General features: G+C 42.6%; 1 protein-coding gene across 4 annotated transcripts in view; it reads right to left on the reverse strand.

The window, feature by feature from the left end:
* Window positions 1-531: 531 nt before the first annotated feature.
* APLF (aprataxin and PNKP like factor) overlaps window positions 532-26491 on the reverse strand; it is a 35925-nt gene continuing 9965 nt past the window's right edge. Inside the window, exons 7-10 of one of the 4 annotated variants that reach the window (XR_005566945.1) lie at window positions 3092-3138; window positions 2110-2171; window positions 1687-1784; window positions 532-617 (exon numbers count right to left, since the gene is read on the reverse strand). Coding sequence is in view for 3 of the 4 variants with exons in the window: in XM_039390525.1 (XP_039246459.1) it covers window positions 15501-15525; window positions 16808-16933 (151 nt within the window). In the remaining variant the exon portion in view is untranslated. Of the gene's footprint in view, window positions 618-1686; window positions 1785-2109; window positions 2172-3091; window positions 3139-14453; window positions 14566-15478; window positions 15526-16397; window positions 16583-16807; window positions 16934-24796; window positions 25053-26491 lie in introns of those variants that run through there. The other 3 variants (XM_039390525.1, XM_039390526.1, XM_039390527.1) reach the window with 3 other exon arrangements.

Genomic DNA, 26491 nt, shown 5'->3' on the forward strand with positions numbered 1-26491 from the left:
GAGTCCCATGCTTGTCTGTTTTATATTGGGGTTTTTTTATGGCCTTGTCTACCTTCAAAAACTATTTCATCAAGTTTTTTATATTTACCATTTTTAACATTTAAATATCTTGACTAATTTGCTCTTAGCTCTTAAAGGGCTTTTATTCTTCCTTACAAATACTAAAATATATCTTACTGTATTCATATATGGCAGCTTAGACAACTTGAAAGTTGAGACTATGTAATAAGTACATCTGAAGATAAATATCTGAGAAATCTTGGAAATACGTGGAGTTTCTGTTGGCAGAAGTGCCATTCTTCTGGACCTCAGAAATGGGACTTGTGAATCTGGAAGAGGAGGAGCTGCGTATGCAGTCTCTTACTCTCCCCTTGCCATAACTAAGGCAGTGCCTTTTCACTGTTGCTAATGAAATCCCTCAGATTTAGGCTGGGTCCTACATATATAGAACAGGTTTAATTCCTCTACTCAAAACCTTACAAAAAAACCCCCCAAAACCCCTTAATTCAGTACTAGTGGGACCAACCTCTGCTGCTGACTGGTTTTAGCAGTGATGTAGGTGAGGATTCTGGAGAATAACAGGCTCTTTTCACAGAGTTGGTTGATCCTGCCTTTGGCTGTCATAGTTGGTAACGAATAATGAGACAAAGTAAAATAGTTGATAAAGCAACTGTATTTTGATAGGAATACAAATTTCTACAGAACATGATATACTTTCCTTCCCTTAAATCACATTCATGTGAATCACAGTTCTATTTTAACTAAACACTCCAACTTTCTATCAAGTAAGACTTTCTAGAAGTAACTATAAATTTCAAATAACAGGAAAAACAGTGTGTACAGCAAAAATCTATATGCAGCTTTAAACAGGCATCCTGCTAGTCTCCAGGCAAGCTATTCTTTTCATTAGAATGAATTATTTTAAACAATTTAATTCACCTTTCTTAAGACAGGCTGAGGTTTTGCAAGAAATTATTTGACATTATATGGTATTCTAACATCAAAATAAAGTAAACAAACACCACTATAAAGGATGCCTGTTCTCAACCCTGCCATTAACGGAATATCCTATTTAAAAAAAATAGAATCAAAACAATAAAATTAAATATACAAACTAGATTATTGGCATCATTTTCCCAGCACACTAACAAGGCCTTCAACTTGTTTCCACCCTTCAAGAAAGATACATATATATAAAGTTATTGTACAGATAACTATCAGGAGTTAACCAGCTTTTGTACAAGCATCACCTTTCAACTCTACTGTTCACCATTTAGCTAAGAACTGTGTCCATATATCTAGCAAAGTGGCCAAAACCAACTCCAATGGAGTCCAAGACAGCCATACCCACCAGCAGTAACAAGGCAGCGTGCTCCAACCTGAGACCATAAAAAATTTAAGTGTCCTGGACAAAAAGCTGAAAAAGCTTTCACTAGAAAAAAAACTGGAAAATAAGCTATTAAACAAATCTAATTACAGAATATTTACTGTTAGAGCACAACAAACTAAGAAAAAACCCATTATCAACAACTATTACAGATGGTTAAATTGTAGCCTATATACTGTTACAAGTGGCATATGGAGCTTCTTCAATGCTCATACAGAACTAAATCCTACAGAACTAAATTTGTACCCCAGTGAAACTGTACCCAAAGCTATACTGTGACATTGCCATAACTAACTTACGCTTTGGCTCTGCATTGAAGTCCTCTTCCTATTTTTGACAACAGGAGCTGAGCAAAGGGTTGCATTTGGAGAGTTTATTGTAAGATCACTGCTGCAACCTATGAAGAAAACACTGTAAGTATGGGGACCTTGGAATTGTCCAGGTCTCATTTATTTTAACAAGTTACTACAGCTATTAAGGTCACATAAATCCAAACAAGAAAGGAATCAGCTACTCAGGAAAGATTACCTTTATAAGACAGTTAAGACACAGTTTTAAGCAGCTGGGAGGGGGGTGCTTTTCAAGACCCTGAGAAAAACTTTATTTTTATTCATTTTATCTCGAATTTTTATTTCTATTTACTTACCACTAAATATAATATAAAGAAGAAATCATTTCTTCTTTTACCAGCAAATTGAGTAAAACACCAAATAAGAGCTTACTTTCAAAACAATCCTGTATGAGTTTCAGTACGTTTTGACCTGGCTGTACATCAATCTTACTTCTAGAAAGAAGAGGAAAAAAAATATTTTAAATCAAAAATATCAAATGTTCTTATCCCAGCAATATGAAAGCAGCAAAGTTCTTACTTCTCAATATTTTAAATTATTATTTCCTCTAGTCTCAGCTTCAATATACTTTTACCTATCATTTCCACACATAGATATCTGCAGAGAAACTTGTCAAAATAAGAATTCCAGGGAAAAAAGCCTCACTGCCACAGATTATGATGAGAATGAAGAATTCTCTCTACATAAAAGAAAACACACAACTACTTCCCTGAGGTAAAAGAGCTTTGGGATGAAGAAAGTCTCTCTTGAAATAAACATTTTTTGGGCAGAAGTGAGTGATTCACTAGCCAGACAATGTTGATCAAAACCAAAATAACACTAGAAAAGACATGGAGTATTACTCCCATAATGATCATTATACACAGCTGATTTGGTAGATTTGGTAAGCTCGTGAAATGCAAGTCTAAAAATGGATTCCAGCAACAAGAACTTCACAGGCTTCTGACGTGCCTTTAAAGAATGCTACAGCACTACAAATACTCCAACTCATCTCTAGCATTTACCAGCAAGGTCCAAATACGCTGGAACTCTGTGTGGGTTTCATTTCTCTACTTCTCGAAAGGCAAAATGTCTGCACAGACTACTCCTTCTGTACTCAGGCAGCCTAGTTAGGAGCACCTTAGGTATAGCAACACCATAGTTTGCTGCCTCAGCAAAGGAAACAAAGGAAAACCTTGGGGCTTTGTCCCCCAGCACTGTTTGCTCCTCCCACCACTAAGAAATACAAGAAATTTGGGAAACATGGTATGATCGGATTAATAGGATACACCGTATAGCTTTGACATTATGCTCTTGGATAAAAATCCACATAAGTTTTCCAGAATCTAAGAATAAAACTTTAAATGCAAATTACCCTCCTCCATGGCAGAATCTTGCTCTGTAGTCTTTTTTTAAATGATTCTGTGAAGAAATAAGAATAAGTTCTTGCTAGGCATAATGACACTTGACAGGAAAACAAGTAAGCAAACATCAAGCATTCTCCAGCCATCGTAAACTAGTGGGAGAGTGGGAGTTACTGCAGCCCTGTTTTCCTTAGAATGCCACAGCAGCTACAACCCCTGTAACAATTGCCAGAAATTCAGCTTTCCACAAGAACCATCAAAGCATCTGTTGCATTTGAAGTCAGAGAGTCTTACAGGAGACTTACGTGACAGAAATCACAGAGAATGTAAGGATTTGGTTACCATTTACTCAAGCGTAATGACTAATCTTTAAAGTAAGGAAGAGGAATGATCTACCACAAAGCAAGCCAGGACATCCGCTGCTGTGTGTTAACTGCTCACGTGATGGTTCTTACCTGTTTGCCACAGGCACGACCACACTGACAGGCAGTGAGAACACATCGCTGTGCCATGGCAAAACTACAGCCTCAGTTAAGTCCCAGTGCCACCTCACACACTTGAAACCCAAATATAATCAAAGTCATTCAAATAGAAAACATGACTCCAGTCATCTACTACCACAACTGGAGCAGTAATACTTCAAACGGCAACATATTATCAGTGTTACCTTCTACACCAACAAATGAAATAAAGCCACTGACCTGGAAACAGGCAAAGAACATCAAGGATACAAATGGGAAGAAAGGTCTAGAAAAATTCAAGCGCTAAGCAGAGTGCAGTTTTTCACAGATGTGATAGGAAAACATCTAAAAAAATGTAAATGTTTAGCTGAAAAACAACTATGACCTCTTATTTATTTGTGTAAATTTAAAAAGTATGTGCAGCTTGGAGATTATCTAGTCCTAACACAACGGAATTCAGCTCGTTTTTCTGAAGTTTGCTATACCGACAGTACTTTGCACTTTATGATTCCTCTTTGGATATTACTTCTGGTAACAAAAATAACCAACACCACATATGGATTGATTGCACTGGAAACTTTCAATATCAGCCTTAAGCGGCAGAAGGAAACTCTAGGTCACACGGGAAAACAACTGACCAAAAGCCACCTCTTCAGAAACTGTGCACACTCCAGTCAATCTGACACTCGGCCTTAAACCTCTTCCCCTTGCAGCAGAGTGTAGCACAATCCACGGGCACGCAGCCTTTCGCACTAAAGAGACTGAAAATCTCCTTTGAACAGTTCATTTATGAGTGTGTTCGCATTGTCCTACACATGAAGTGTTTTAAAACTCAAGATGTGCACGATTGTGGCGTGCCTGGACAAGTGTCCGGCTCTGTACGCGCTCACTCGCCCATGGAAGGCGGCTCTCCAGAGGCAGCCTGAGGGGGGGCTGTCTCTGCCCTGGACTACTTTCTTGCCTTCCCTTCCTTAAGGGGACCTGCACGGCGACGGGTCCCGTTTCTTTGTCCTCTCCTGGGAAACGCCAGTTCAAATTCTCGAGTTTCCAAATGGCCACTGTCACTATGGGAAGATGCAGTTTTTTCTTTAAAACGCTAGTGAAGAACTTAACACTGAGCAAAAAACAAGCATGTTATCGTGCCCGCGAAACGCTGCCCAAAAATACTGTTTTAAGTGAGGGTTTTTACTGCACACTTGTGACTTGTACACCATCCCTGTTCTTTCTGACTACTATGGGGAAGGCCCACTGTTTTTATGGAAGTACAACATAACATGAGAAGTTTGTGCTTTCTTTTCATGAAAATACTTAAGGTCACTTTGTGAACCCGGTGCTGCTCCATGTACATCAGGTTAGAGTTGCAGCTTTTCCTCACTGTGAAATTGAAACTTGTGTGTTGCTGGGAGAAGTGAGAACTTAAAATACTTTGCTGGATCTCACTTTTGCCATGCAAAATTATTGACTTACTAGCAAGACAGTTTTGCTGGTATTAATGCTGTAACTCACGGACACTTTTAAGCTTGAGTCTCAATAAGCTTTCTGCACCATGGATAAGCACCCACATTAGCTACTTGAACAACCACAGAAAAGATACATTTAAATTAAAATAAATGCTCAGAAGCTCTCTGCTCAAAATTTATCAACCTTTGGAGAAAGGTTTAGATTGATGCACTGTGCTGCACATACGCCTTCTGTAATTGCACGACAGGAGATGATTAACTGGGATTGATAAACCTTTCAAGCTAATGTCAGCTTCCTTTCTTCAACCAACTGGCCTACAGCCACATTGTTTCAAAGATGCAAGGAAAAATCAACAACTTTTACTCGTGTTTGATAACTCAGATATAAAAACTCTTTGCCTACCTCAAACCCACATTATTTCAGGACGTTAGATGCCATGATGAGGGTGACAGGGTTTCTGCATTCGCAAAGATCCAAGTGGTGCCAGAGTTGTTCTTTCTATGTAGTCACTATTCTTGAACAGCTTTTTGGTTTGTTTTGTTGTGTTTTTTTAATAAACATTCACATATTTATCCTACATAGGAAAAGGGTGGGAAAATAAACGTGACCTCAGGTCTGCTGCTCATAATTTCTGGGACTCTAACCCAGTTTTCAGGGATACTGCCGAGGCATCCCTCCGGCTCCCTTTTTGAAAGCGCTTTTCTTTATCAATTACAATACAAAAGTATACATACCTCTTAATTTGGAGGAGGAGGTTCGTCCGCCGGGACGTGGATCCAAGGGGCCCGGGAGGCTCTGTTGACAAAATTCTGTCTAAGGGGCCCCGAGAGCGTCGCTTGGGCCCCCTGGATCAGCGCCCTGGGGAGTCTACTGCTCCTGGCTGGCTGGCCAAAAATGATGCCAATAATTGCCCCCAAGAAGGCGCAGAGAACTGCTCAGAGACAAAATTTAGTCTTTAAGCAGCGAGGTATGTTTATTAGGCAATGCTGGAGAGCAGCCAGCTCGCGCTGGACAAACTGCTCTGCCTTTCCAGTGAATTTACAGGTTTTTATACCATTTCTACAGGTGATTGAACATGTTTACATAAATATTCATATGATTGCAACATCTGACTATAATATTCATAATAGGCAGAGTCTAGGCGGAGTCAGGGGCACGGTCTTCCTTTTGGGGAGAATCTAGGAGGGTCGTTCCTGTTCTTCATCCTTATCAGCCCCTGGTCCAGGTTCCATCATCTTCATGAACTTTTCAACTTTCTTGATTTTGGCAGACTACATGGAGAATTTTGCAAGATTCTTAGACTCCAAGCTCCACTTTGCCCCTTACTTATCTTACTTAGGTTGGGGGTGTGTGCATTTCGTTTAGTGTACAGTAACACCTAATCTCTATCTCTAGTTTCTGGCAGTAAATCCTAGCTAAGCGTTGGCAAAGTTCTTTGAGCTTTCGTTTATACTTATATTCTTATATTCTGCTTATATTCTTATATTCTACTTATATTCTTAAATCCTGACTTATATTCTGCTTTCTAGGCCTTGTCTGGCTTCACCAGCAAGGAAACGCTAGCTCGCCAGAAACGCCCCAGGCTGACAAACCAACTGCACCAAGAAGACAAAAGCTTCGTGCCTATCTTTCCTGCAGAAAAAGGCAGTCTTCTCCTGTTTTCAGCCCTGCTTCCCAACTGATAGCCCGATTCGCAAAATTGCATACAAACAAATATTCCTCCCAGACAACAGATGCCAACACAGAAACTCTTGATGTGCATGGAGCCTCCAGTCTGACAAAACAACTACACCACAAAGCCAACGCTTGCAGGCTTTCTTTCCTGCCGATAAGCGCCGTCATTTCCTGTTTTCAGCCCTGCCTCCCAACTGCCAGAACAACTCCCAAAATTGCATATTATCAAAGATTCCTCCCACAACAAAGATGACAGCACAGAAAGCACTCGCTATTCATGGACGCCCCAGCTTGGTAAACACTGCACCACAAACCCAAGTTTCCAGGCTTTCTTTCCTGGGGATAAGGGCTATTGTTTCCTGTTTTCAGACCTGCCTCCCAACTGCCAGACCAACTCCCAAAACTGCATACGGACTAAGATTCCTCCCACACCAAAGATGCCAGCACAGAAAGCTCTTGCTCCGCATGGAGTCTCTGGGCTGACAAACCAGCTGCACCACAAAGCCAAAGCTTCCAGGCTTTCTTTCCTGGTGATAAGGGCTATTTTTTCCTGTTTTCAGCCCTGACTCTTAACTGCCAGCACGACTCCCAAAATTGCATACGGAGATTCCTCCCACACCAAAGGTGATAGCACAGAAAGCTATTCTTGCTCATGGACTCCCTAGGCTGACAAACCAACTCCACCACAAAGCCAAAGATTGCTGGCTTTCTTTCCTGGGGATAAGGGCTGTCATCTCCTGTTTTCACACCTGCCTCCCAACTGCCAGACCAGTTCCCAAAATTGCATATAAACAAAGACTCCTCCCACACCAAAGAGGCCAGCACAGAAAGTTCTTCCTCCCCATGGAGTGCCCAGAATCACACACAAGCTGCACCACAAAGCCAAAACCTCCAGGCTTTCTTTCCTGGCGATAAGGGCTGTCATTTCCTGGTTTCAGACCTGCGTCCCAACTGCCAGATCGACGCCCAAAATTGCATACGAAGGAAGATTCCTCCCACAGCGAAGATGTAGGCAGAGAAAGCTCTTGCTCCCCATGGAGTCTCCAGGCTGACAAACCAACTGCACCACAAAGCTAAAGCTTCCAGGCTTTCTTTCCTGCCAAGAAGCGCTGTCATTTCCTGTTTTCAGCCCTGACTCCCCACTGCCAGACCGACTCCCAAAATTGCATATAAACAAAGATTCCTCCCACACCAAAGGTCCCAGCACAGAAAGTTCTTGCTGCTCATGGACTCCCCATGTTGACAAACCAACTCCACCTCAAAGTCAAAGATTGCTGGCTTTTTTTCCTGGCGATAAGGGCTGTCATTTCCTGTTTTCACACCTGCCTCCCAACTACCAGGCCGATACCCAAAATTGCATTAAAACAAAGACTCCTCCCACACCAAAGAGGCCAGCACAGAAAGTTCTTCCTCCCCATGGAGTGCCCAGAATGACACACCAGCTGCACCACAAAACCAAAGCCCCCAGGCTTTCTTTCCTGGCGATAAGGGCTGTCATTTCCTGTTTCCACACCTGCCTCCCAACTGCCAGACCAACTCCCAAAATTGCATTCAAAGACTCCTCCCACACCAAAGAGGCCAGCACAGAAAGCTCTTGCTCCCCATGGAGTCTCCAGGCTGACAAACCAAAAGCACCACAAAGCCAAAACTTCCAGGTTTTCTTTCCTGCCGATAAGCGCTGTCATTTCCTGTTTTCAGCCCTGCCTCCCAACTGCCAGCCCGACTCCCAAAAGAGCATATAAACAAAGATTCCTCCCACAACAAAGATGACAGCACAGAAAGTACTCGCTATTCATGGATGGCCCAGCTTGGCAAACACACTGCACCACAAATCCAAGTTTCCAGGCTTTCTTTCCTGGGGATAAGGGCTATTGTTTCCTGTTTTCAGACCTGCCTCCCAACTGCCAGAACAACTCCCAAAATTGCATACAAACAAAGATCCCTCCCACACCAAAGATGCCAGCACAGAAAGCTCTTGCTGCTCATGGACGCCCCAGGTTGACAAACCAACTGCACCGCAAAGCCAAAGTATCCAAGCTTTCTTTCCTGGAAATAAGAACTGTAATTTCCTCTTTTCAGCTTTGGTTCCCAACTGCCAGGCCAATTCCCAAAATTGCATGAAAACAAAGACTCCCCCCACAGCAAAGGTGCCAGCAGAGAAAGCTCTCGCTCCCCATCGAGTCCCAAGGCTAACTAATCAACTGCACCAAAAAGCCAAAGCTTCCAGGCTTTCTTTCCTGCCCATAATGGCCGGCATTTCCTCCTTTCAGACCTGCCTCCCAACTGCCAGACCGACTGCCAGAATTGCATATTATCAAAGATTCCTCCCACACCAAAGGTCCCAGCACAGAAAACTCTCGCTGTTCAAGGAAGTGCCAGGTTGACAAACCAACTGCACCACAAAGCCTGAGCTTCCAGGCTTTCTTTCTTGGCGATAAGGGCAGTCATTTCTGGTTTTCAGCCCTGCCTCCCAACTGCCAGACCGATCCTTAGACTTGCATGAAAGGCTCCTCCCACAGCTAAGATGCCACCAGAGAAGTGTTTTGATCCCCATGGAGTCTCCAGGTTGACAAACCAACTGCACCACGAAAACAAAGCTTTCAGGCTTTCTTTCCTGCCGAGAAGCGCTGTCATTTCCTGTTTTCACACCTGCCTCCCAACTGCCAGACCGACTCCCAAAATTGCCTTATACAGCGAGAGCTTTCTGTGCTGGGACGTTTGGTGTGGGAGGAATCTCTGGAGGTGCTCTTGAGACTAGAAAATGCCTGGTGACCTGAGAACTAAATTTAGGAGAAGGTTTTGAGCTCTAGATAAACTCATGTGCATTGTAACACAAAAGATATGGCTAATCCAGGAAACAGGGAGTCCTGTGACTTTTTTTCTCCTTCCTGAAAGGGACTTCAGCAATAAGAAAAACAGTGAGTTTGAGGAGAAAACAACTAAGCACAAGTGATTGTATGTTTGGTGGGCCTAACGCTGAGGTAAATGTGTATATCAAAACCATAAAGCTGTTTTGTTCGTGAACACATCATGCTTCAGTTTTCATGTATCTCGTCTTTTCCCTTAATGATTATGATGAAAACATGTTTTATTAGACAATTTAGTTGACCCAGTACTACAAATGCAGCCTCTGTTTTGCTCCAACTACTTTTAATTTTGCTCGGACAAGTTTTCCCTTGTATGGGTGTTAAGGCAATTTAATGCTCTGATATGCTGAAATATTCCTAATCTTTAGGAAGGCAAATCTTAGGTACAGGTAATAAGGAGTAGGAGTCTACATGTGCACATTTCTTCTTGGTTTCTTCTCTTGATTGCAAAACATTTGGCAACAGTACTTTTGGAAAGTATTGCTTTATAAGAAAAAATGTTCTAAAATAACACATATTAATCCTACTTAGTCAAAGAAATTTGTAAATAGGGAGTATCAAAAATATCAGCTTTGATCTTTGAGAAATGTCATGAGACGGAACCTGCCTGTTTGCAGTAATAGAAATGTGCTTTGTAATCTGTCTTTGTATATTTACTTTTAATTCAAGGCCCCCAAATAGCTGTTTCTGCATTGGTGCAGAGCTGTGTTAGAGCACAGATTAAGTATTAAATCTATTAATTTGATAAGATATCTCTTACACTTGTCTTAAACATTTAGGAAATAACTTTGTAACCCGTAGTTCAGTTTCTTCATTTATGAATTTGAAATCACTGGTTTTGAAAGAACCAAGCTTGATGGAACCTCTCACCCCAGGGAATCTTCTTGTCACATTCCTGCAGTGTCATATTTTCTTTCTGAGGTGGTCTGAGGCTTTACCAAATTGAAAGGAACTGCTGTTACCACTGGGAGACAAAGTGCTCTGTATGTGTTGTAGCTGCCTATATTTGTTGTCAAGGAACTCACCCTCTGAATACTGTTGTGTGCTCTTTTTCTTGTCTGTTGCTTGTTTTTCTAAGCTAGAAGAACAGGAAATTAAAAATAAAAGTAAATCCACCACCACTCCCCTTTTCAAAGGCCACATAGAAGTGTACAGGCGACCCAAACTTTGTTCTCACATTGGAACTCACAAATTTTGTCCAAAATTCAATCCTTTTTCCGTAGCCTGGGATACAGTTCTCTGCTGAATGGGGGTGTGTAAATCTCTCCTGTACCTGTCAAAGCAGGAGATGCTCAACCAACCTTTGGATTTTTCTGTTCTTCTAAATATTTGGCTATTTATTTGTTTATAAAATTATTTTTCCTTTCACCTTAAGCTTGTAAGTGTGGCAGCTATAGACCTGCACCTGACTTTTTTTTTTTTTTTTTGAGTCCTGTCTTCTAATAAGACTTAAAATTTAGAACTTAGAAACATCTTATGTGTAGTTGTGGCATAACTGCAGGCTTGAATTCTACAGCTTTATAAGTAGTGCTGGTAATAAATTACATTTTCACTACCAGTTTTTTCCAGTAGCTGAGAAAATAAGCCCTTGAGATGGCCATGGGTCTTCTGCATGGGATTGTGAGGAGTCAGGGATTCTGAAGTGGTCAGTTAAAATTGCTTTAGAAAAAGCTTTTAACTGTTACTTTTGGTGGCTGCATAGATGAACAGCTATCTTAAATATTTCACTGAGCAATACTTCCCAACTTCTGCTTGAGTTGACTGCATTGACGGTGAAGAACTTTTAAAATTTTATTTACATAGTTTTTATTTGCTGTCATAGTTTGAAATTGGCCCCCCTGAGAGTCTGGGGGGGCTCAGAAGTGATTGGGTACCAGGGCAGTTCCCTGGAGAGCCAGTCACCACTCATGTTGTTTGCTTCTGCTCAAAATCATATATCACAGCACCGGAAGCTGTTGGCAGTTCAGTCTTGGTTGTTTTGCTGTTGCTGTCTGCTGCGTGTAGGTGGAGAAAGCCAGGGGGTGGCTGGGCTCCCTCTCTTCCCCTCTGGGGGGGAGAGGGGAGCCCTGCGATCCCCCAGCTCAGCCTTTGGCTAGAGTTAGAGTCAGCATTTGGGAGTGTATGCTGTGAAGGAAGAGATTCACAGCACCTGAGGTAAGAGGAGAGAGGCAGGCTTTGCAGCCAAGCCCTCTTCCCCCTCCTTTTCTGCAGTGAAGCTGTAGAGGGGGGCTTTTTTCTTTCCCTCCACTGTAAGTGGAGGAGAGGCTCAACATTGAAGCTGAGCCAAAAGACTGGGCCATGGAAGTAGGCCCGGCGCTCGGGAGGGGAATCCCAGGTGAAATTGGAGGCGAGCCAAGAGCTCGAGAGTTGCCTGCCGAAGCTGACTGGGGGCAGCCGAGAACTGACATGGAGGAATGAACATTCCAGGACACAGACGCTTGATAAGCTACACTGCAGCAGCTTACAAACCGAGGTGAGACACTGAGAGGAAGAAATCACCAGCAGCAGAAGAGCAAGGACTCAAAACTATCTTCTTGGACTTTGTGAGGAGAGAAACTGCAACAAACAACTTGAACTTGGTGAGGGGGGAGCGTTCAGGAGCCCAGAACACTCCCACAGCAAAAGACTGTGTTACATATCAGCCTTAAAGGCTGCTCCTGGACTAAAGTTAAAGGACGGGCTTGAAAGGACTGACTGATAGTAATGTAATATATATATATATATATAGTTGCCTTTAGTTTGTATAGTATTTATTTGTGTAAATAAATGTATATACTTCCCCCTTCCCCTACAGAAGCCTCTGCTCTGAAAGTTTCTCTCCGGTGTTAGGATAAATTGGGGGAAGGGGTGGGGGGGAGCCTAAAAATTGGATTTTAGATTTCTAATGTGGCTCAAACTGCCACTGTAGTTTCCTGCATCATGAAGTGTGAGGATACAAATTTAGAGCTTCTGTGAAATCAAAGCTGCAGTTACTGTACCGGTATGTTTATATGAAGGCAATAGTCATAAAACTTTATTCTTAAAATAGGTTTTTATTTGGTTGCTTTTTGTGTAATTCCATCTGCAAGTCATCTAATAAGACTGCTTGCTAACCTGAAAGATAGTTACCACGCCAGCATGGCGAAAAAAGGGTTAAAGCTGCTCGAAACAGCTCCGCAGCAATTGCCTGCGCGGCTCCCGGCCGCCCGCCGTGCCGCTCGCGCCGCTTGGCCCCGGGCCGGCCCCGCGCCGCAGCCCCGACATCAGCTGCCTCTCCCCGCGCCGCCCGGCCCCGGGCCGGCCCCGCCGCACCGCGGCTCCGGGGAAGCCCCGACATCAGCCAGCCCCGCTCCTACCTCGCCGCTGCAGCTCCCGCCGAGCCGCCCGGGGCGCACCCCGCCCCGCGACAGACCGGACCGGACACCCGCGGTGCCGCCGCCGCCCCGCCGAGACCCCAGCGCTGCTGGCAGCCCCGGCCCCGCTGATCCCGCCTGCGCCCTGTTCCTGCTGCACACAGCAACCCCCCGTCCCGCCATGCGGCCGCAGCAGCCACCGCCGCAGCCCCTCCGGACGCCGAGACTGCCTCCGAGAAACAGAAGAAAACAACCATTTGGACTCTAATGAAACTAAAATTAACAACAATAAGTAGTTTGTTTGGTTCAGCAGTAAATTGAAAGTTTGTGCCAGTGAAAAACTTGTTTCATCAATAAAACCATTTTTAAATTCTGTTTTATAGGGACACCCTCAGACACTAAGAGAATGGGGTAAATTTAAAATCCATATATCAATAAAGACATATTCATCTTTATGGAATAAAAAAGGTTGGGATGTAGCACTATATCTGATGAGAAACTTGTTTAAACGTGTCTTAAAATGGCTCTTTGTGGTCTCTTTACAAACACGTGTTTCTTCTTCCCAACACCCCCCCACAGCAACTGTTATCTCCCATGCAGGAATGTCCTGGGAAAGGTGTCCCGAGGTGTCCCATTGGTCCTTTGTTTAACCCCTTCCTATTGGCTGTTGACCCCTTACCTGATGGTTTCTTTTGTGTGACCCTGAACTTGTGATTGGTCCCCTTTGACCCTCCTAAAAGCCTTATAAACCCCTTCCCAACAATAAACTCTCTCTTGCCTCCTCTCCATGCCGGTGTGCCGTCTCTGTGCCTGCCATGGAGCCACGTGGGTGCTGGGGGGAGGGGAGAGCACCTCTCCCCTCCAGGCTCGGGGCCTGAAAAACCCTGTCGCTGGAGTCCCCTTTCCCCGTCCCTCAAGACGTTGGAAATGGTTCTTCAGATGGAGAAGGAACTAGAACTGGGCTCCCCCACGTCGTGGGTGGGGAAAAGGATCCAGAGATGACAGAAGACACACTAAGATAGCAACATTCCCTGGAAAAAGGCATCCCCAAGCTAAAAAGGATCCCGAAAACCCCATGTAAACTTCTCCACCTGCTAATCTGCTGGTTCCAGAAGAAAAAACGTGGAAGTTAACACATGGAGAGCATCACGGGAAGCAGGAAACCACAGCAATAAAATCTGGGCATGCAACACTCTGAAAAAGCCAGGGGTGAAGCACTGCTCCAGAATAGCTCTGTAAAGTGCCCCAACATACACCAGTCACTGTAGAAGTCAAGAGAAAAGCCATAGGGTGAAACACCTCAAAAAGAGGTGGAAGCTTTTGAAAAAACAAAGAAATAAAACAAACAGGTCTGAAGGACTACTCCAGGGCCACGTGGTGATGCACTCCAAAAAACACCAGGTGAGGAAGAAAACAAAAGAATCAGTGAGCAATGTGCTAAAGAAAGGCAGTGAAGGACTTCACTGTGAGGCTGTGATGAACGATTCCAATAAAAGTTGGGCAGTAAGGCAAAGGAAACCAACCTAATACGAGATTTCAAAAAGAGCTGGGCCTTGTGGCAACAGGCTCCTGCAGGGGCAGTGCAGCACAACACAGTGTAAAACTCTTCAGGGGTGGCACAGTGAAAGACTTTTGTGGGGCAGCTTCTCAGGGTGGACAAGGTGAAGGTGTCGGGTTCCTCTTTCAGTTCCTAAAGAAAGGGAAGTTTTTAGTCAGGACAGAGTGAACCCTGACATAAGGGTTATGCCATTAAACAAATCCTGCAATGGTTGTGCTGCACTTACAAGTATAAAAGCCACTCTGCTGCCCAAAACCACCTTTTTTGCCTTGAATCATTCCCAAGAGATTATCCAGATGAACTGTTGTCAGTGTTATGACCCCTTGCCATCTGTAGACAAACGTCACCAACAAAGGTTGGGGGTTTTTAAGAAGAAAACTGGAGTATTAAAAAGCATTTATATATTTTACACTATTGTTTCCATAACTGCAGTTCTTTCCTTAGTAATGTCACAATCCTGAGTCTTTACAGTAAAATACATTATCATTACAATTCCATTAATGTTCTGCTCTAAACTACTGTTTACTGCATTGGGATTTCACGTGGAAAAAACCCCTAGATTCAATAATCTAGAAAAAGCACAAAAAATGTGAAGTAAAATGTGAAGTATCTCTTTCAATTATTTAAGAACAGACAAAATGTAAACAGCACATTCCCCTCTGTTTTTCAACAAGTCAAGTTGCTGAAATATAAAAAGACTACAAAGTGTTAGAATAGGAACTCAAATTCAGTTTTAGGCCTCAAGAGAACATATATGCAAAAATTAGTTCTCACAGTAAGAAAATCACTGGTCCCCCCCAAAAAAGAAAATACAGAAAGACGACAGATATGGTCGCAATGTTTGGTTTAGAGCATCAAAAAACTTTAAAATTGTAACTTAGCAAAAGAAAAAAAATCCCAGAAAAAAAATAATCCAAATACAGAGTAAGATGTAAATTTTATTCTAAAAGTAGATTAAAGCATTTTATTACAAGTTTTGGGTATCCATCACTGGGTTTGGGTTTTTTAACTCACACTTTGAGCAGTATTGAACAAGCTGGCTTACCTGGAAGCGCAGTGTGCTTGTATTACAGCTTGTGCTGTGGGTTCTTCCTGCAAAGAAGAAAATAGCAAAAGCTTGATTCATCACCTTGTTCCACACTTAACAAGTCCAGAATTCCCTGGTATTTTATGGATAATTTTCAAGGCATAGCATTTAGATCAGTTGATTATGCTCCCTTCAAGTAGTGGCCAACACAGGAGGACAACAAAAAGAACACGAAAAACCTTCAAATTATATCTGTTGCTTTATCAAAAGAATTATCACTGTTTCACGGATACCTCTTTTCCTCTACGCCCAAAGAATGAAGCAAATATTAAGAAATTACCAACTAATACAACACAGAGGTTGTCTTATCTGGAAGGAGAGACAGTTTGGGGTTTAGATAAAGCATCCGTTGTACTCCTGAAAAGCACATTGGCAATTTCATTACTGATATAAACCTACATTGCTCAGCCTGAGATGAAAAGTTCGTCTCATAGAAGTTTATAAGAGAAACACTTTTTCTGCATTAGCTGAATAGAACCATGGTTTTTTCTTAAAAGCTGCCCTCATTTTGTTACATTTCATGGAGAACATGCTCTTTAGGATCACCACACTTTTCAAGAGAAAAGGTTTCTCTGTAGGAAGAATCTTTATTAACAGCAGCCCTTAGTTTCGACATGGCCCCACAGAAGTCTTATTGCCTCAAAATATATCTTTTTATCCATTGTGTGAATTCCATGGCAGTGAAACTCTGCTAAACAAAAGTGTAAAACCTAGATAAAAAAATAACAAATAATAAAACAGAATAAAAACAGAATAAAACAATAATTTGAGGAAAATCAACAGTGCTTAAAAGAAAACAGCAGTCAGCTATAAACTGGTTTTATTTATTTTCCTCAACTATGCTTTCTAACAACTCAAATACTGATTAAAATAGTTTTTATACAAAATATCAACAAACACTTTATCAAAATTTAAACTAAAAGTTACATATCAGGAACACCAGGTAACAATAAATTATATATAAACAATACATTTATATAAAATAACAGTTTACTGAATGCTGAAAAGTGCTGACCTTCAAGTCACTGAATAGGTTCCAAGAGTCAAATTTTCATTTACCAGCTGAAATTACAAACAAAGCAGTGATTTTTACTGTGTCACCGTGCAAAATATGCACAGACTCAAGTGTTTTAAAGGTAACAGTCTGACCATGGTACATTTCAGAAGGCTACAGTCAAGATTTCACACCAAGAATTATTCTCATTATTCTACCGTCATTTTGCAACTGCAGGGGAGAACATTCTTAGCCTGTAAACAAGAAGAGCCACTTTGTACAGTGTTTCTAACCTATAACAAGCTGTTCCATATGGACACTCGGGCCGGTTGTCGTTGTTATCCTGAGATATCATCTCCATGTCATGATAGTCGTCATCATTAGGGTGACTGAACTGTTGGAAGTGAATGGGATTCTTCCTGCAAAAGACAAATATACACCAAAACCTGACTGTTCTGTTTCAACACAAGAAGCAAAGACAAGAAAGGTATTACTAAATCAGTGACAGCTCATTTTTCAGTGGTTACGAGAAGAGGAGCTTTTAATGTTTAACCTGATGCAGAACATAAGACCTACTTTCAGGATAACAAAAGAAAAGTTTTGTCTCAGCTGCAACAGAGGCCAGAATAAGAATTTTCCTATTTGCCATCAGCTTTAAGTTTCAAACCTCCAACACATACACAATAGGTTTTATTAGAACAACAAATCACCACGCTGACATAAGATGTAATAACCGCACGTGTAGCTGAGTCACATCAATGTTAGTGATGAGAGCACATGACCAGCATCCACAATTTCCTGCTCTACAGCACTTGAATCCCAGGTGAGCAAGTAGGGAACACAAATATATGCATCACTGAAAGAACATTCCTGCTGCTTCAATGCAATAAAATTCCACACACCACACAAGACAAGGCAGCCATAAACAGCATCACTTATAGAAGAGTGATATATAGTTCTTTCATAGAACTGCTGTAAGTGATGTTAAAAAGAACACAGAAAAAACATGTTATAACTTCAGGAGAAATTCATGTGACAGATCAAAACACACTACAAAAAAATACATCAAAATGAACATATTGGTATCAAAAGCAAATCTACCTTTTCCTCATGATTTCTTTTAGAGACGCTTTTTCTTCCAAGCATAATATTTAAGCGCAAGAAATATGAGTCATTTTAATAATTTTTTTTCCAAAAGACATCCACAATACACTTCAGTGATTACCAAAATTATTCCCAGAGCACATAACCTGTAGTTTGTTTGTGCACTTCTCAAAGATCCAGTATCCCTTAGATCTACTTCCACAGCTGACAGGCTTCTTGTCTTAGGCTTTTCTGTTACTTCTGCAAACTGTAGGGTAAATAAAATAATGCTTCCCTAGAAACCACTGCTAGGTTGCATTTACTGGTCTTTTATTCCACGAGTTCTCATGAAACATTAACTCTTATGCCAAATTCAGACTGGCTGCCTAATTCTTTTCCCATTTAAAAATAAATGGGATGAAACCAAGTCATTTAGAGCCCATTTTCTTTGTTTTCTCGATGAACAGCGCTAGCAAACTAGCAATAATAACAAGAATTCTCAGTCATTTGAAACACAATACATCTTCTCCAAAGGATACAGCAGCAACTAATGTTCTTTGAAATAATTTTAATCTGTATTCCTACAACAAGATACATGTAGCATCGCGGTCTCCAAGGAAAGAAGGCGTTGTAGCTGTCAATTAGCCAATTTATTGTATTTTAGGAGATATTCTTTTCCTTTCAAAAATTTGCTTCAAGACCTACACTAAACAGCCCTTTCTGGAGGAGAGAAAAAAAAAAAGAAGTAAGGGAAGAGCAACAAAAGGGTTGCACAAGACCTCGTTACCAGGCTTCAGGAGACTTTGGGCCAGTGGATGGTGCTCCTCTAATCATACATCTTCTGTGAAGCACCTTGAACATGTCCCACCGCAGAGGCTCAGGACTAGCAGAAACATCATATTTTATCTTACTTTTACCTGGGTAATTTGTACTTTTCCTACTTCTCTGTGTAGTGCAACAATACTCAGCAAAATAAATGGAAGCAGAAAAGTGCATAGGTAATATTAAGCAAATATTTTCCCTTCTTGCAAAAAAACCCCTAAGGCTTCTTTCTTAAAAGTTTTGTTTGAGGTTTTTTTACCATTTATTTTTAGGCATAAGATATTTGAGTTACAAGAGCATATTATCACACTGTAAGCTGCACTCCAAAGTTAGGTTTCATAACAAAGCCTCACTGCACAGGGATTTGTATTCGTTTGATCAAATCAAGACCATTAGGCCTTACTTACACAAAAAGCAACCAAATAAAAACCTATTTTAAGAATAAAGTTTTATGACTATTGCCTTCATATAAACATACCGGTACAGTAACTGCAGCTTTGATTTCACAGAAGCTCTAAATTTGTATCCTCACACTTCATGATGCAGGAAACTACAGTGGCAGTTTGAGCCACATTAGAAATCTAAAATCCAATTTTTAGGCTCCCCCCCACCCTTCCCCCAATTTATCCTAACACCGGAGAGAAACTTTCAGAGCAGAGGCTTCTGTAGGGGAAGGGGGAAGTATATACATTTATTTACACAAATAAATACTATACAAACTAAAGGCAACTATATATATATATATTACATTACTATCAGTCAGTCCTTTCAAGCCCGTCCTTTAACTTTAGTCCAGGAGCAGCCTTTAAGGCTGATATGTAACACAGTCTTTTGCTGTGGGAGTGTTCTGGGCTCCTGAACGCTCCCCCCTCACCAAGTTCAAGTTGTTTGTTGCAGTTTCTCTCCTCACAAAGTCCAAGAAGATAGTTTTGAGTCCTTGCTCTTCTGCTGCTGGTGATTTCTTCCTCTCGGTGTCTCACCTCGGTTTGTAAGCTGCTGCAGTGTAGCTTATCAAGCGTCTGTGTCCTGGAATGTTCATTCCTCCACGTCAGTTCTCGGCTGCCCCCAGTCAGCTTCGGCAGGCAACTCTCGAGCTCTTGGCTCGCCTCCAATTTCACCTGGGATTCCCCTCCCGAGCGCCGGGCCTACTTCCATGGCCCAGTCTTTTGGCTCAGCTTCAATGTTGAGCCTCTCCTCCACTTACAGTGGAGGGAAAGAAAAAAGCCCCCCTCTACAGCTTCACTGCAGAAAAGGAGGGGGAAGAGGGCTTGGCTGCAAAGCCTGCCTCTCTCCTCTTACCTCAGGTGCTGTGAATCTCTTCCTTCACAGCATACACTCCCAAATGCTGACTCTAACTCTAGCCAAAGGCTGAGCTGGGGGATCGCAGGGCTCCCCTCTCCCCCCCAGAGGGGAAGAGAGGGAGCCCAGCCACCCCCTGGCTTTCTCCACCTACACGCAGCAGACAGCAACAGCAAAACAACCAAGACTGAACTGCCAACAGCTTCCGGTGCTGTGATATATGATTTTGAGCAGAAGCAAACAACATGAGTGGTGACTGGCTCTCCAGGGAACTGCCCTGGTACCCAATCACTTCTGAGCCCCCCCAGACTCTCAGGGGGGCCAATTTCAAACTATGACAGCAAATAAAAACTATGTAAATAAAATTTTAAAAGTTCTTCACCGTCAATGCAGTCAACTCAAGCAGAAGTTGGGAAGTATTGCTCAGTGAAATATTTAAGATAGCTGTTCATCTATGCAGCCACCAAAAGTAACAGTTAAAAGCTTTTTCTAAAGCAATTTTAACTGACCACTTCAGAATCCCTGACTCCTCACAATCCCATGCAGAAGACCCATGGCCATCTCAAGGGCTTATTTTCTCAGCTACTGGAAAAAACTGGTAGTGAAAATGTAATTTATTACCAGCACTACTTATAAAGCTGTAGAATTCAAGCCTGCAGTTATGCCACAACTACACATAAGATGTTTCTAAATTTTAAGTCTTATTAGAAGACAGGACTCAAAAAAAAAAAAAAAAAGTCAGGTGCAGGTCTATAGCTGCCACACTTACAAGCTTAAGGTGAAAGGAAAAATAATTTTATAAACAAATAAATAGCCAAATATTTAGAAGAACAGAAAAATCCAAAGGTTGGTTGAGCATCTCCTGCTTTGACAGGTACAGGAGAGATTTACACACCCCCATTCAGCAGAGAACTGTATCCCAGGCTACGGAAAAAGGATTGAATTTTGGACAAAATTTGTGAGTTCCAATGTGAGAACAAAGTTTGGGTCGCCTGTACACTTCTATGTGGCCTTTGAAAAGGGGAGTGGTGGTGGATTTACTTTTATTTTTAATTTCCTGTTCTTCTAGCTTAGAAAAACAAGCAACAGACAAGAAAAAGAGCACACAACAGTATTCAGAGGGTGAGTTCCTTGACAACAAATATAGGCAGCTACAACACATACAGAGCACTTTGTCTCCCAGTGGTAACAGCAGTTCCTTTCAATTTGGTAAAGCCTCAGACCACCTCAGAAAGAAAATATGACACTGCAGGAATGTGACAAGAAGATTCCCTGGGGTGAGAGGTTCCATCAAGCTTGGTTCTTTCAAAACCAGTGATTTCAAATTCATAAATGAAGAAACTGAACTACGGGTTACAAAGTTATTTCCTAAATGTTTAAGACAAGTGTAAGAGATATCTTATCAAATTAATAGATTTAATACTTAATCTGTGCTCTAACACAGCTCTGCACCAATGCAGAAACAGCTATTTGGGGGCCTTGAATTAAAAGTAAATATACAAAGACAGATTACAAAGCACATTTCTATTACTGCAAACAGGCAGGTTCCGTCTCATGACATTTCTCAAAGATCAAAGCTGATATTTTTGATACTCCCTATTTACAAATTTCTTTGACTAAGTAGGATTAATACGTGTTATTTTAGAACATTTTTTCTTATAAAGCAATACTTTCCAAAAGTACTGTTGCCAAATGTTTTGCAATCAAGAGAAGAAACCAAGAAGAAATGTGCACATGTAGACTCCTACTCCTTATTACCTGTACCTAAGATTTGCCTTCCTAAAGATTAGGAATATTTCAGCATATCAGAGCATTAAATCGCCTTAACACCCATACAAGGGAAAACTTGTCCGAGCAAAATTAAAAGTAGTTGGAGCAAAACAGAGGCTGCATTTGTAGTACTGGGTCAACTAAATTGTCTAATAAAACATGTTTTCATCATAATCATTAAGGGAAAAGACGAGATACATGAAAACTGAAGCATGATGTGTTCACGAACACAACAGCTTTATGGTTTTGATATACACATTTACCTCAGCGTTAGGCCCACCAAACATACAATCACTTGTGCTTAGTTGTTTTCTCCTCAAACTCACTGTTTTTCTTATTGCTGAAGTCCCTTTCAGGAAGGAGAAAAAAAGTCACAGGACTCCCTGTTTCCTGGATTAGCCATATCTTTTGTGTTACAATGCACATGAGTTTATCTAGAGCTCAAAACCTTCTCCTAAATTTAGTTCTCAGGTCACCAGGCATTTTCTAGTCTCAAGAGCACCTCCAGAGATTCCTCCCACACCAAACGTCCCAGCACAGAAAGCTCTCGCTGTATAAGGCAATTTTGGGAGTCGGTCTGGCAGTTGGGAGGCAGGTGTGAAAACAGGAAATGACAGCGCTTCTCGGCAGGAAAGAAAGCCTGAAAGCTTTGTTTTCGTGGTGCAGTTGGTTTGTCAACCTGGAGACTCCATGGGGATCAAAACACTTCTCTGGTGGCATCTTAGCTGTGGGAGGAGCCTTTCATGCAAGTCTAAGGATCGGTCTGGCAGTTGGGAGGCAGGGCTGAAAACCAGAAATGACTGCCCTTATCGCCAAGAAAGAAAGCCTGGAAGCTCAGGCTTTGTGGTGCAGTTGGTTTGTCAACCTGGCACTTCCTTGAACAGCGAGAGTTTTCTGTGCTGGGACCTTTGGTGTGGGAGGAATCTTTGATAATATGCAATTCTGGCAGTCGGTCTGGCAGTTGGGAGGCAGGTCTGAAAGGAGGAAATGCCGGCCATTATGGGCAGGAAAGAAAGCCTGGAAGCTTTGGCTTTTTGGTGCAGTTGATTAGTTAGCCTGGGGACTCGATGGGGAGCGAGAGCTTTCTCTGCTGGCACCTTTGCTGTGGGGGGAGTCTTTGTTTTCATGCAATTTTGGGAATTGGCCTGGCAGTTGGGAACCAAAGCTGAAAAGAGGAAATTACAGTTCTTATTTCCAGGAAAGAAAGCTTGGATACTTTGGCTTTGCGGTGCAGTTGGTTTGTCAACCTGGGGCGTCCATGAGCAGCAAGAGCTTTCTGTGCTGGCATCTTTGGTGTGGGAGGGATCTTTGTTTGTATGCAATTTTGGGAGTTGTTCTGGCAGTTGGGAGGCAGGTCTGAAAACAGGAAACAATAGCCCTTATCCCCAGGAAAGAAAGCCTGGAAACTTGGATTTGTGGTGCAGTGTGTTTGCCAAGCTGGGCCGTCCATGAATAGCGAGTACTTTCTGTGCTGTCATCTTTGTTGTGGGAGGAATCTTTGTTTATATGCTGTTTTGGGAGTCGGGCTGGCAGTTGGGAGGCAGGGCTGAAAACAGGAAATGACAGCGCTTATCGGCAGGAAAGAAAACCTGGAAGTTTTGGCTTTGTGGTGCTTTTGGTTTGTCAGCCTGGAGACTCCATGGGGAGCAAGAGCTTTCTGTGCTGGCCTCTTTGGTGTGGGAGGAGTCTTTGAATGCAATTTTGGGAGTTGGTCTGGCAGTTGGGAGGCAGGTGTGGAAACAGGAAATGACAGCCCTTATCGCCAGGAAAGAAAGCCTGGGGGCTTTGGTTTTGTGGTGCAGCTGGTGTGTCATTCTGGGCACTCCATGGGGAGGAAGAACTTTCTGTGCTGGCCTCTTTGGTGTGGGAGGAGTCTTTGTTTTAATGCAATTTTGGGTATCGGCCGGGTAGTTGGGAGGCAGGTGTGAAAACAGGAAATGACAGCCCTTATCGCCAGGAAAAAAAGCCAGCAATCTTTGGCTTTGAGGTGGAGTTGGTTTGTCAACATGGGGAGTCCATGAGCAGCAAGAGCTTTCTGTGCTGGGACCTTTGGTGTGGGAGGAATCTGTTTATATGCAATTTTGGGAGTCGGTCTGGCAGTGGGGAGTCAGGGCTGAAAACAGGAAATGACAGCGCTTCTTGGCAGGAAAGAAAGCCTGGAAGCTTTAGCTTTGTGGTGCAGTTGGTTTGTCAGCCTGGAGACTCCATGGGGAGCAAGAGCTTTCTCTGCCTACATCTTCGCTGTGGGAGGAATCTTCCTTCGTATGCAATTTTGGGCGTCGATCTGGCAGTTGGGACGCAGGTCTGAAACCAGGAAATGACAGCCCTTATCGCCAGGAAAGAAAGCCTGGAGGTTTTGGCTTTGTGGTGCAGCTTGTGTGTGATTCTGGGCACTCCATGGGGAGGAAGAACTTTCTGTGCTGGCCTCTTTGGTGTGGGAGGAGTCTTTGTTTATATGCAATTTTGTTTAGTTGGGAGGCAGGTGTGAAAACAGGATGACAGCCCTTATCCCCAGGAAAGAAAGCCAGCAATCTTTGGCTTTGTGGTGGAGTTGGTTTGTCACCCTGGGGAGTCCATGAGCAGCAAGAGCGTTCTGTGCTATCACCTTTGGTGTGGGAGGAATCTTTGTTTATATGCAATTTTGGGAGTCGGTCTGGTAGTTGGGAGGCAGGTGTGAAAACAGGAAATGACAGCCCTTATCGCCAGGAAAGAAAGCCAGCAATCTTCGGCTTTGTGGTGGAGTTGGTTTGTCAGCCTAGGGAGTCCATGAGCAAGAATAGCTTTCTGTGCTATCACCTTTGGTGTGGGAGGAATCTCCGTATGCAATTTTGGGAGTCGTGCTGGCAGTTAAGAGTCAGGGCTGAAAACAGGAAAAAATAGCCCTTATCACCAGGAAAGAAAGCCTGGAAGCTTTGGCTTTGTGGTGCAGCTGGTTTGTCAGCCCAGAGACTCCATGGGGAGCAAGAGCTTTCTGTGCTGGCATCTTTGGTGTGGGAGGAATCTTAGTCCGTATGCAATTTTGGGAGTTGGTCTGGCAGTTGGGAGGCAGGTCTGAAAACAGGAAACAATAGCCCTTATCCCCAGGAAAGAAAGCCTGGAAACTTGGGTTTGTGGTGCAGTGTTTGCCAAGCTGGGGCGTCCATGAATAGCGAGTGCTTTCTGTGCTGTCATCTTTGTTGTGGGAGGAATCTTTGATAATATGCAATTTTGGGAGTTGTTCTGGCAGTTGGGAGGCAGGGCTGAAAACAGGAAATGACGGCGCTTATCGGCAGGAAAGAAAGCCTGCAAGCGTTGGCTTTTTGGTGTAGTTGTTTTGTCAGACTGGAGGCTCCATGCACATCAAGAGTTTCTGTGTTGGCATCTGTTGTCTGGGAGGAATATTTGTTTGTATGCAATTTTGCGAATCGGGCTATCAGTTGGGAAGCAGGGCTGAAAACAGGAGAAGACTGCCTTTTTCTGCAGGAAAGATAGGCACGAAGCTTTGTCTTCTTGGTGCAGTTGGTTTGTCAGCCTGGGGCGTTTCTGGCGAGCTAGCGTTTCCTTGCTGGTGAAGCCAGACAAGGCCTAGAAAGCAGAATATAAGTCAGAATTTAAGAATATAAGTAGAATATAAGAATATAAGCAGAATATAAGAATATAAGTATAAACGAAAGCTCAAAGAACTTTGCCAACACTTAGCTAGGATTTACTGCCAGAAACTAGAGATAGAGATTAGGTGTTACCGTACACTAAACGAAATGCACACACCCCCAACCTAAGTAAGATAAGTAAGGGGCAAAGTGGAGCTTGGAGTCTAAGAATCTTGCAAAATTCTCCATGTAGTCTGCCAAAATCAAGAAAGTTGAAAAGTTCATGAAGATGATGGAACCTGGACCAGGGGCTGATAAGGATGAAGAACAGGAACGACCCTCCTAGATTCTCCCCAAAAGGAAGACCGTGCCCCTGACTCCGCCTAGACTCTGCCTATTATGAATATTATAGTCAGATGTTGCAATCATATGAATATTTATGTAAACATGTTCAATCACCTGTAGAAATGGTATAAAAACCTGTAAATTCACTGGAAAGGCAGAGCAGTTTGTCCAGCGCGAGCTGGCTGCTCTCCAGCATTGCCTAATAAACATACCTCGCTGCTTAAAGACTAAATTTTGTCTCTGAGCAGTTCTCTGCGCCTTCTTGGGGGCAATTATTGGCATCATTTTTGGCCAGCCAGCCAGGAGCAGTAGACTCCCCAGGGCGCTGATCCAGGGGGCCCAAGCGACGCTCTCGGGGCCCCTTAGACAGAATTTTGTCAACAGAGCCTCCCGGGCCCCTTGGATCCACGTCCCGGCGGACGAACCTCCTCCTCCAAATTAAGAGGTATGTATACTTTTGTATTGTAATTGATAAAGAAAAGCGCTTTCAAAAAGGGAGCCGGAGGGATGCCTCGGCAGTATCCCTGAAAACTGGGTTAGAGTCCCAGAAATTATGAGCAGCAGACCTGAGGTCACGTTTATTTTCCCACCCTTTTCCTATGTAGGATAAATATGTGAATGTTTATTAAAAAAACACAACAAAACAAACCAAAAAGCTGTTCAAGAATAGTGACTACATAGAAAGAACAACTCTGGCACCACTTGGATCTTTGCGAATGCAGAAACCCTGTCACCCTCATCATGGCATCTAACGTCCTGAAATAATGTGGGTTTGAGGTAGGCAAAGAGTTTTTATATCTGAGTTATCAAACACGAGTAAAAGTTGTTGATTTTTCCTTGCATCTTTGAAACAATGTGGCTGTAGGCCAGTTGGTTGAAGAAAGGAAGCTGACATTAGCTTGAAAGGTTTATCAATCCCAGTTAATCATCTCCTGTCGTGCAATTACAGAAGGCGTATGTGCAGCACAGTGCATCAATCTAAACCTTTCTCCAAAGGTTGATAAATTTTGAGCAGAGAGCTTCTGAGCATTTATTTTAATTTAAATGTATCTTTTCTGTGGTTGTTCAAGTAGCTAATGTGGGTGCTTA

Source organism: Pipra filicauda, unplaced genomic scaffold (genome assembly GCF_003945595.2).
Source record: "Pipra filicauda isolate LSUMZ 115617 unplaced genomic scaffold, ASM394559v2 scaffold837_size68763_pilon, whole genome shotgun sequence".
In the NCBI taxonomy this organism is placed as follows: domain Eukaryota; kingdom Metazoa; phylum Chordata; class Aves; order Passeriformes; family Pipridae; genus Pipra; species Pipra filicauda.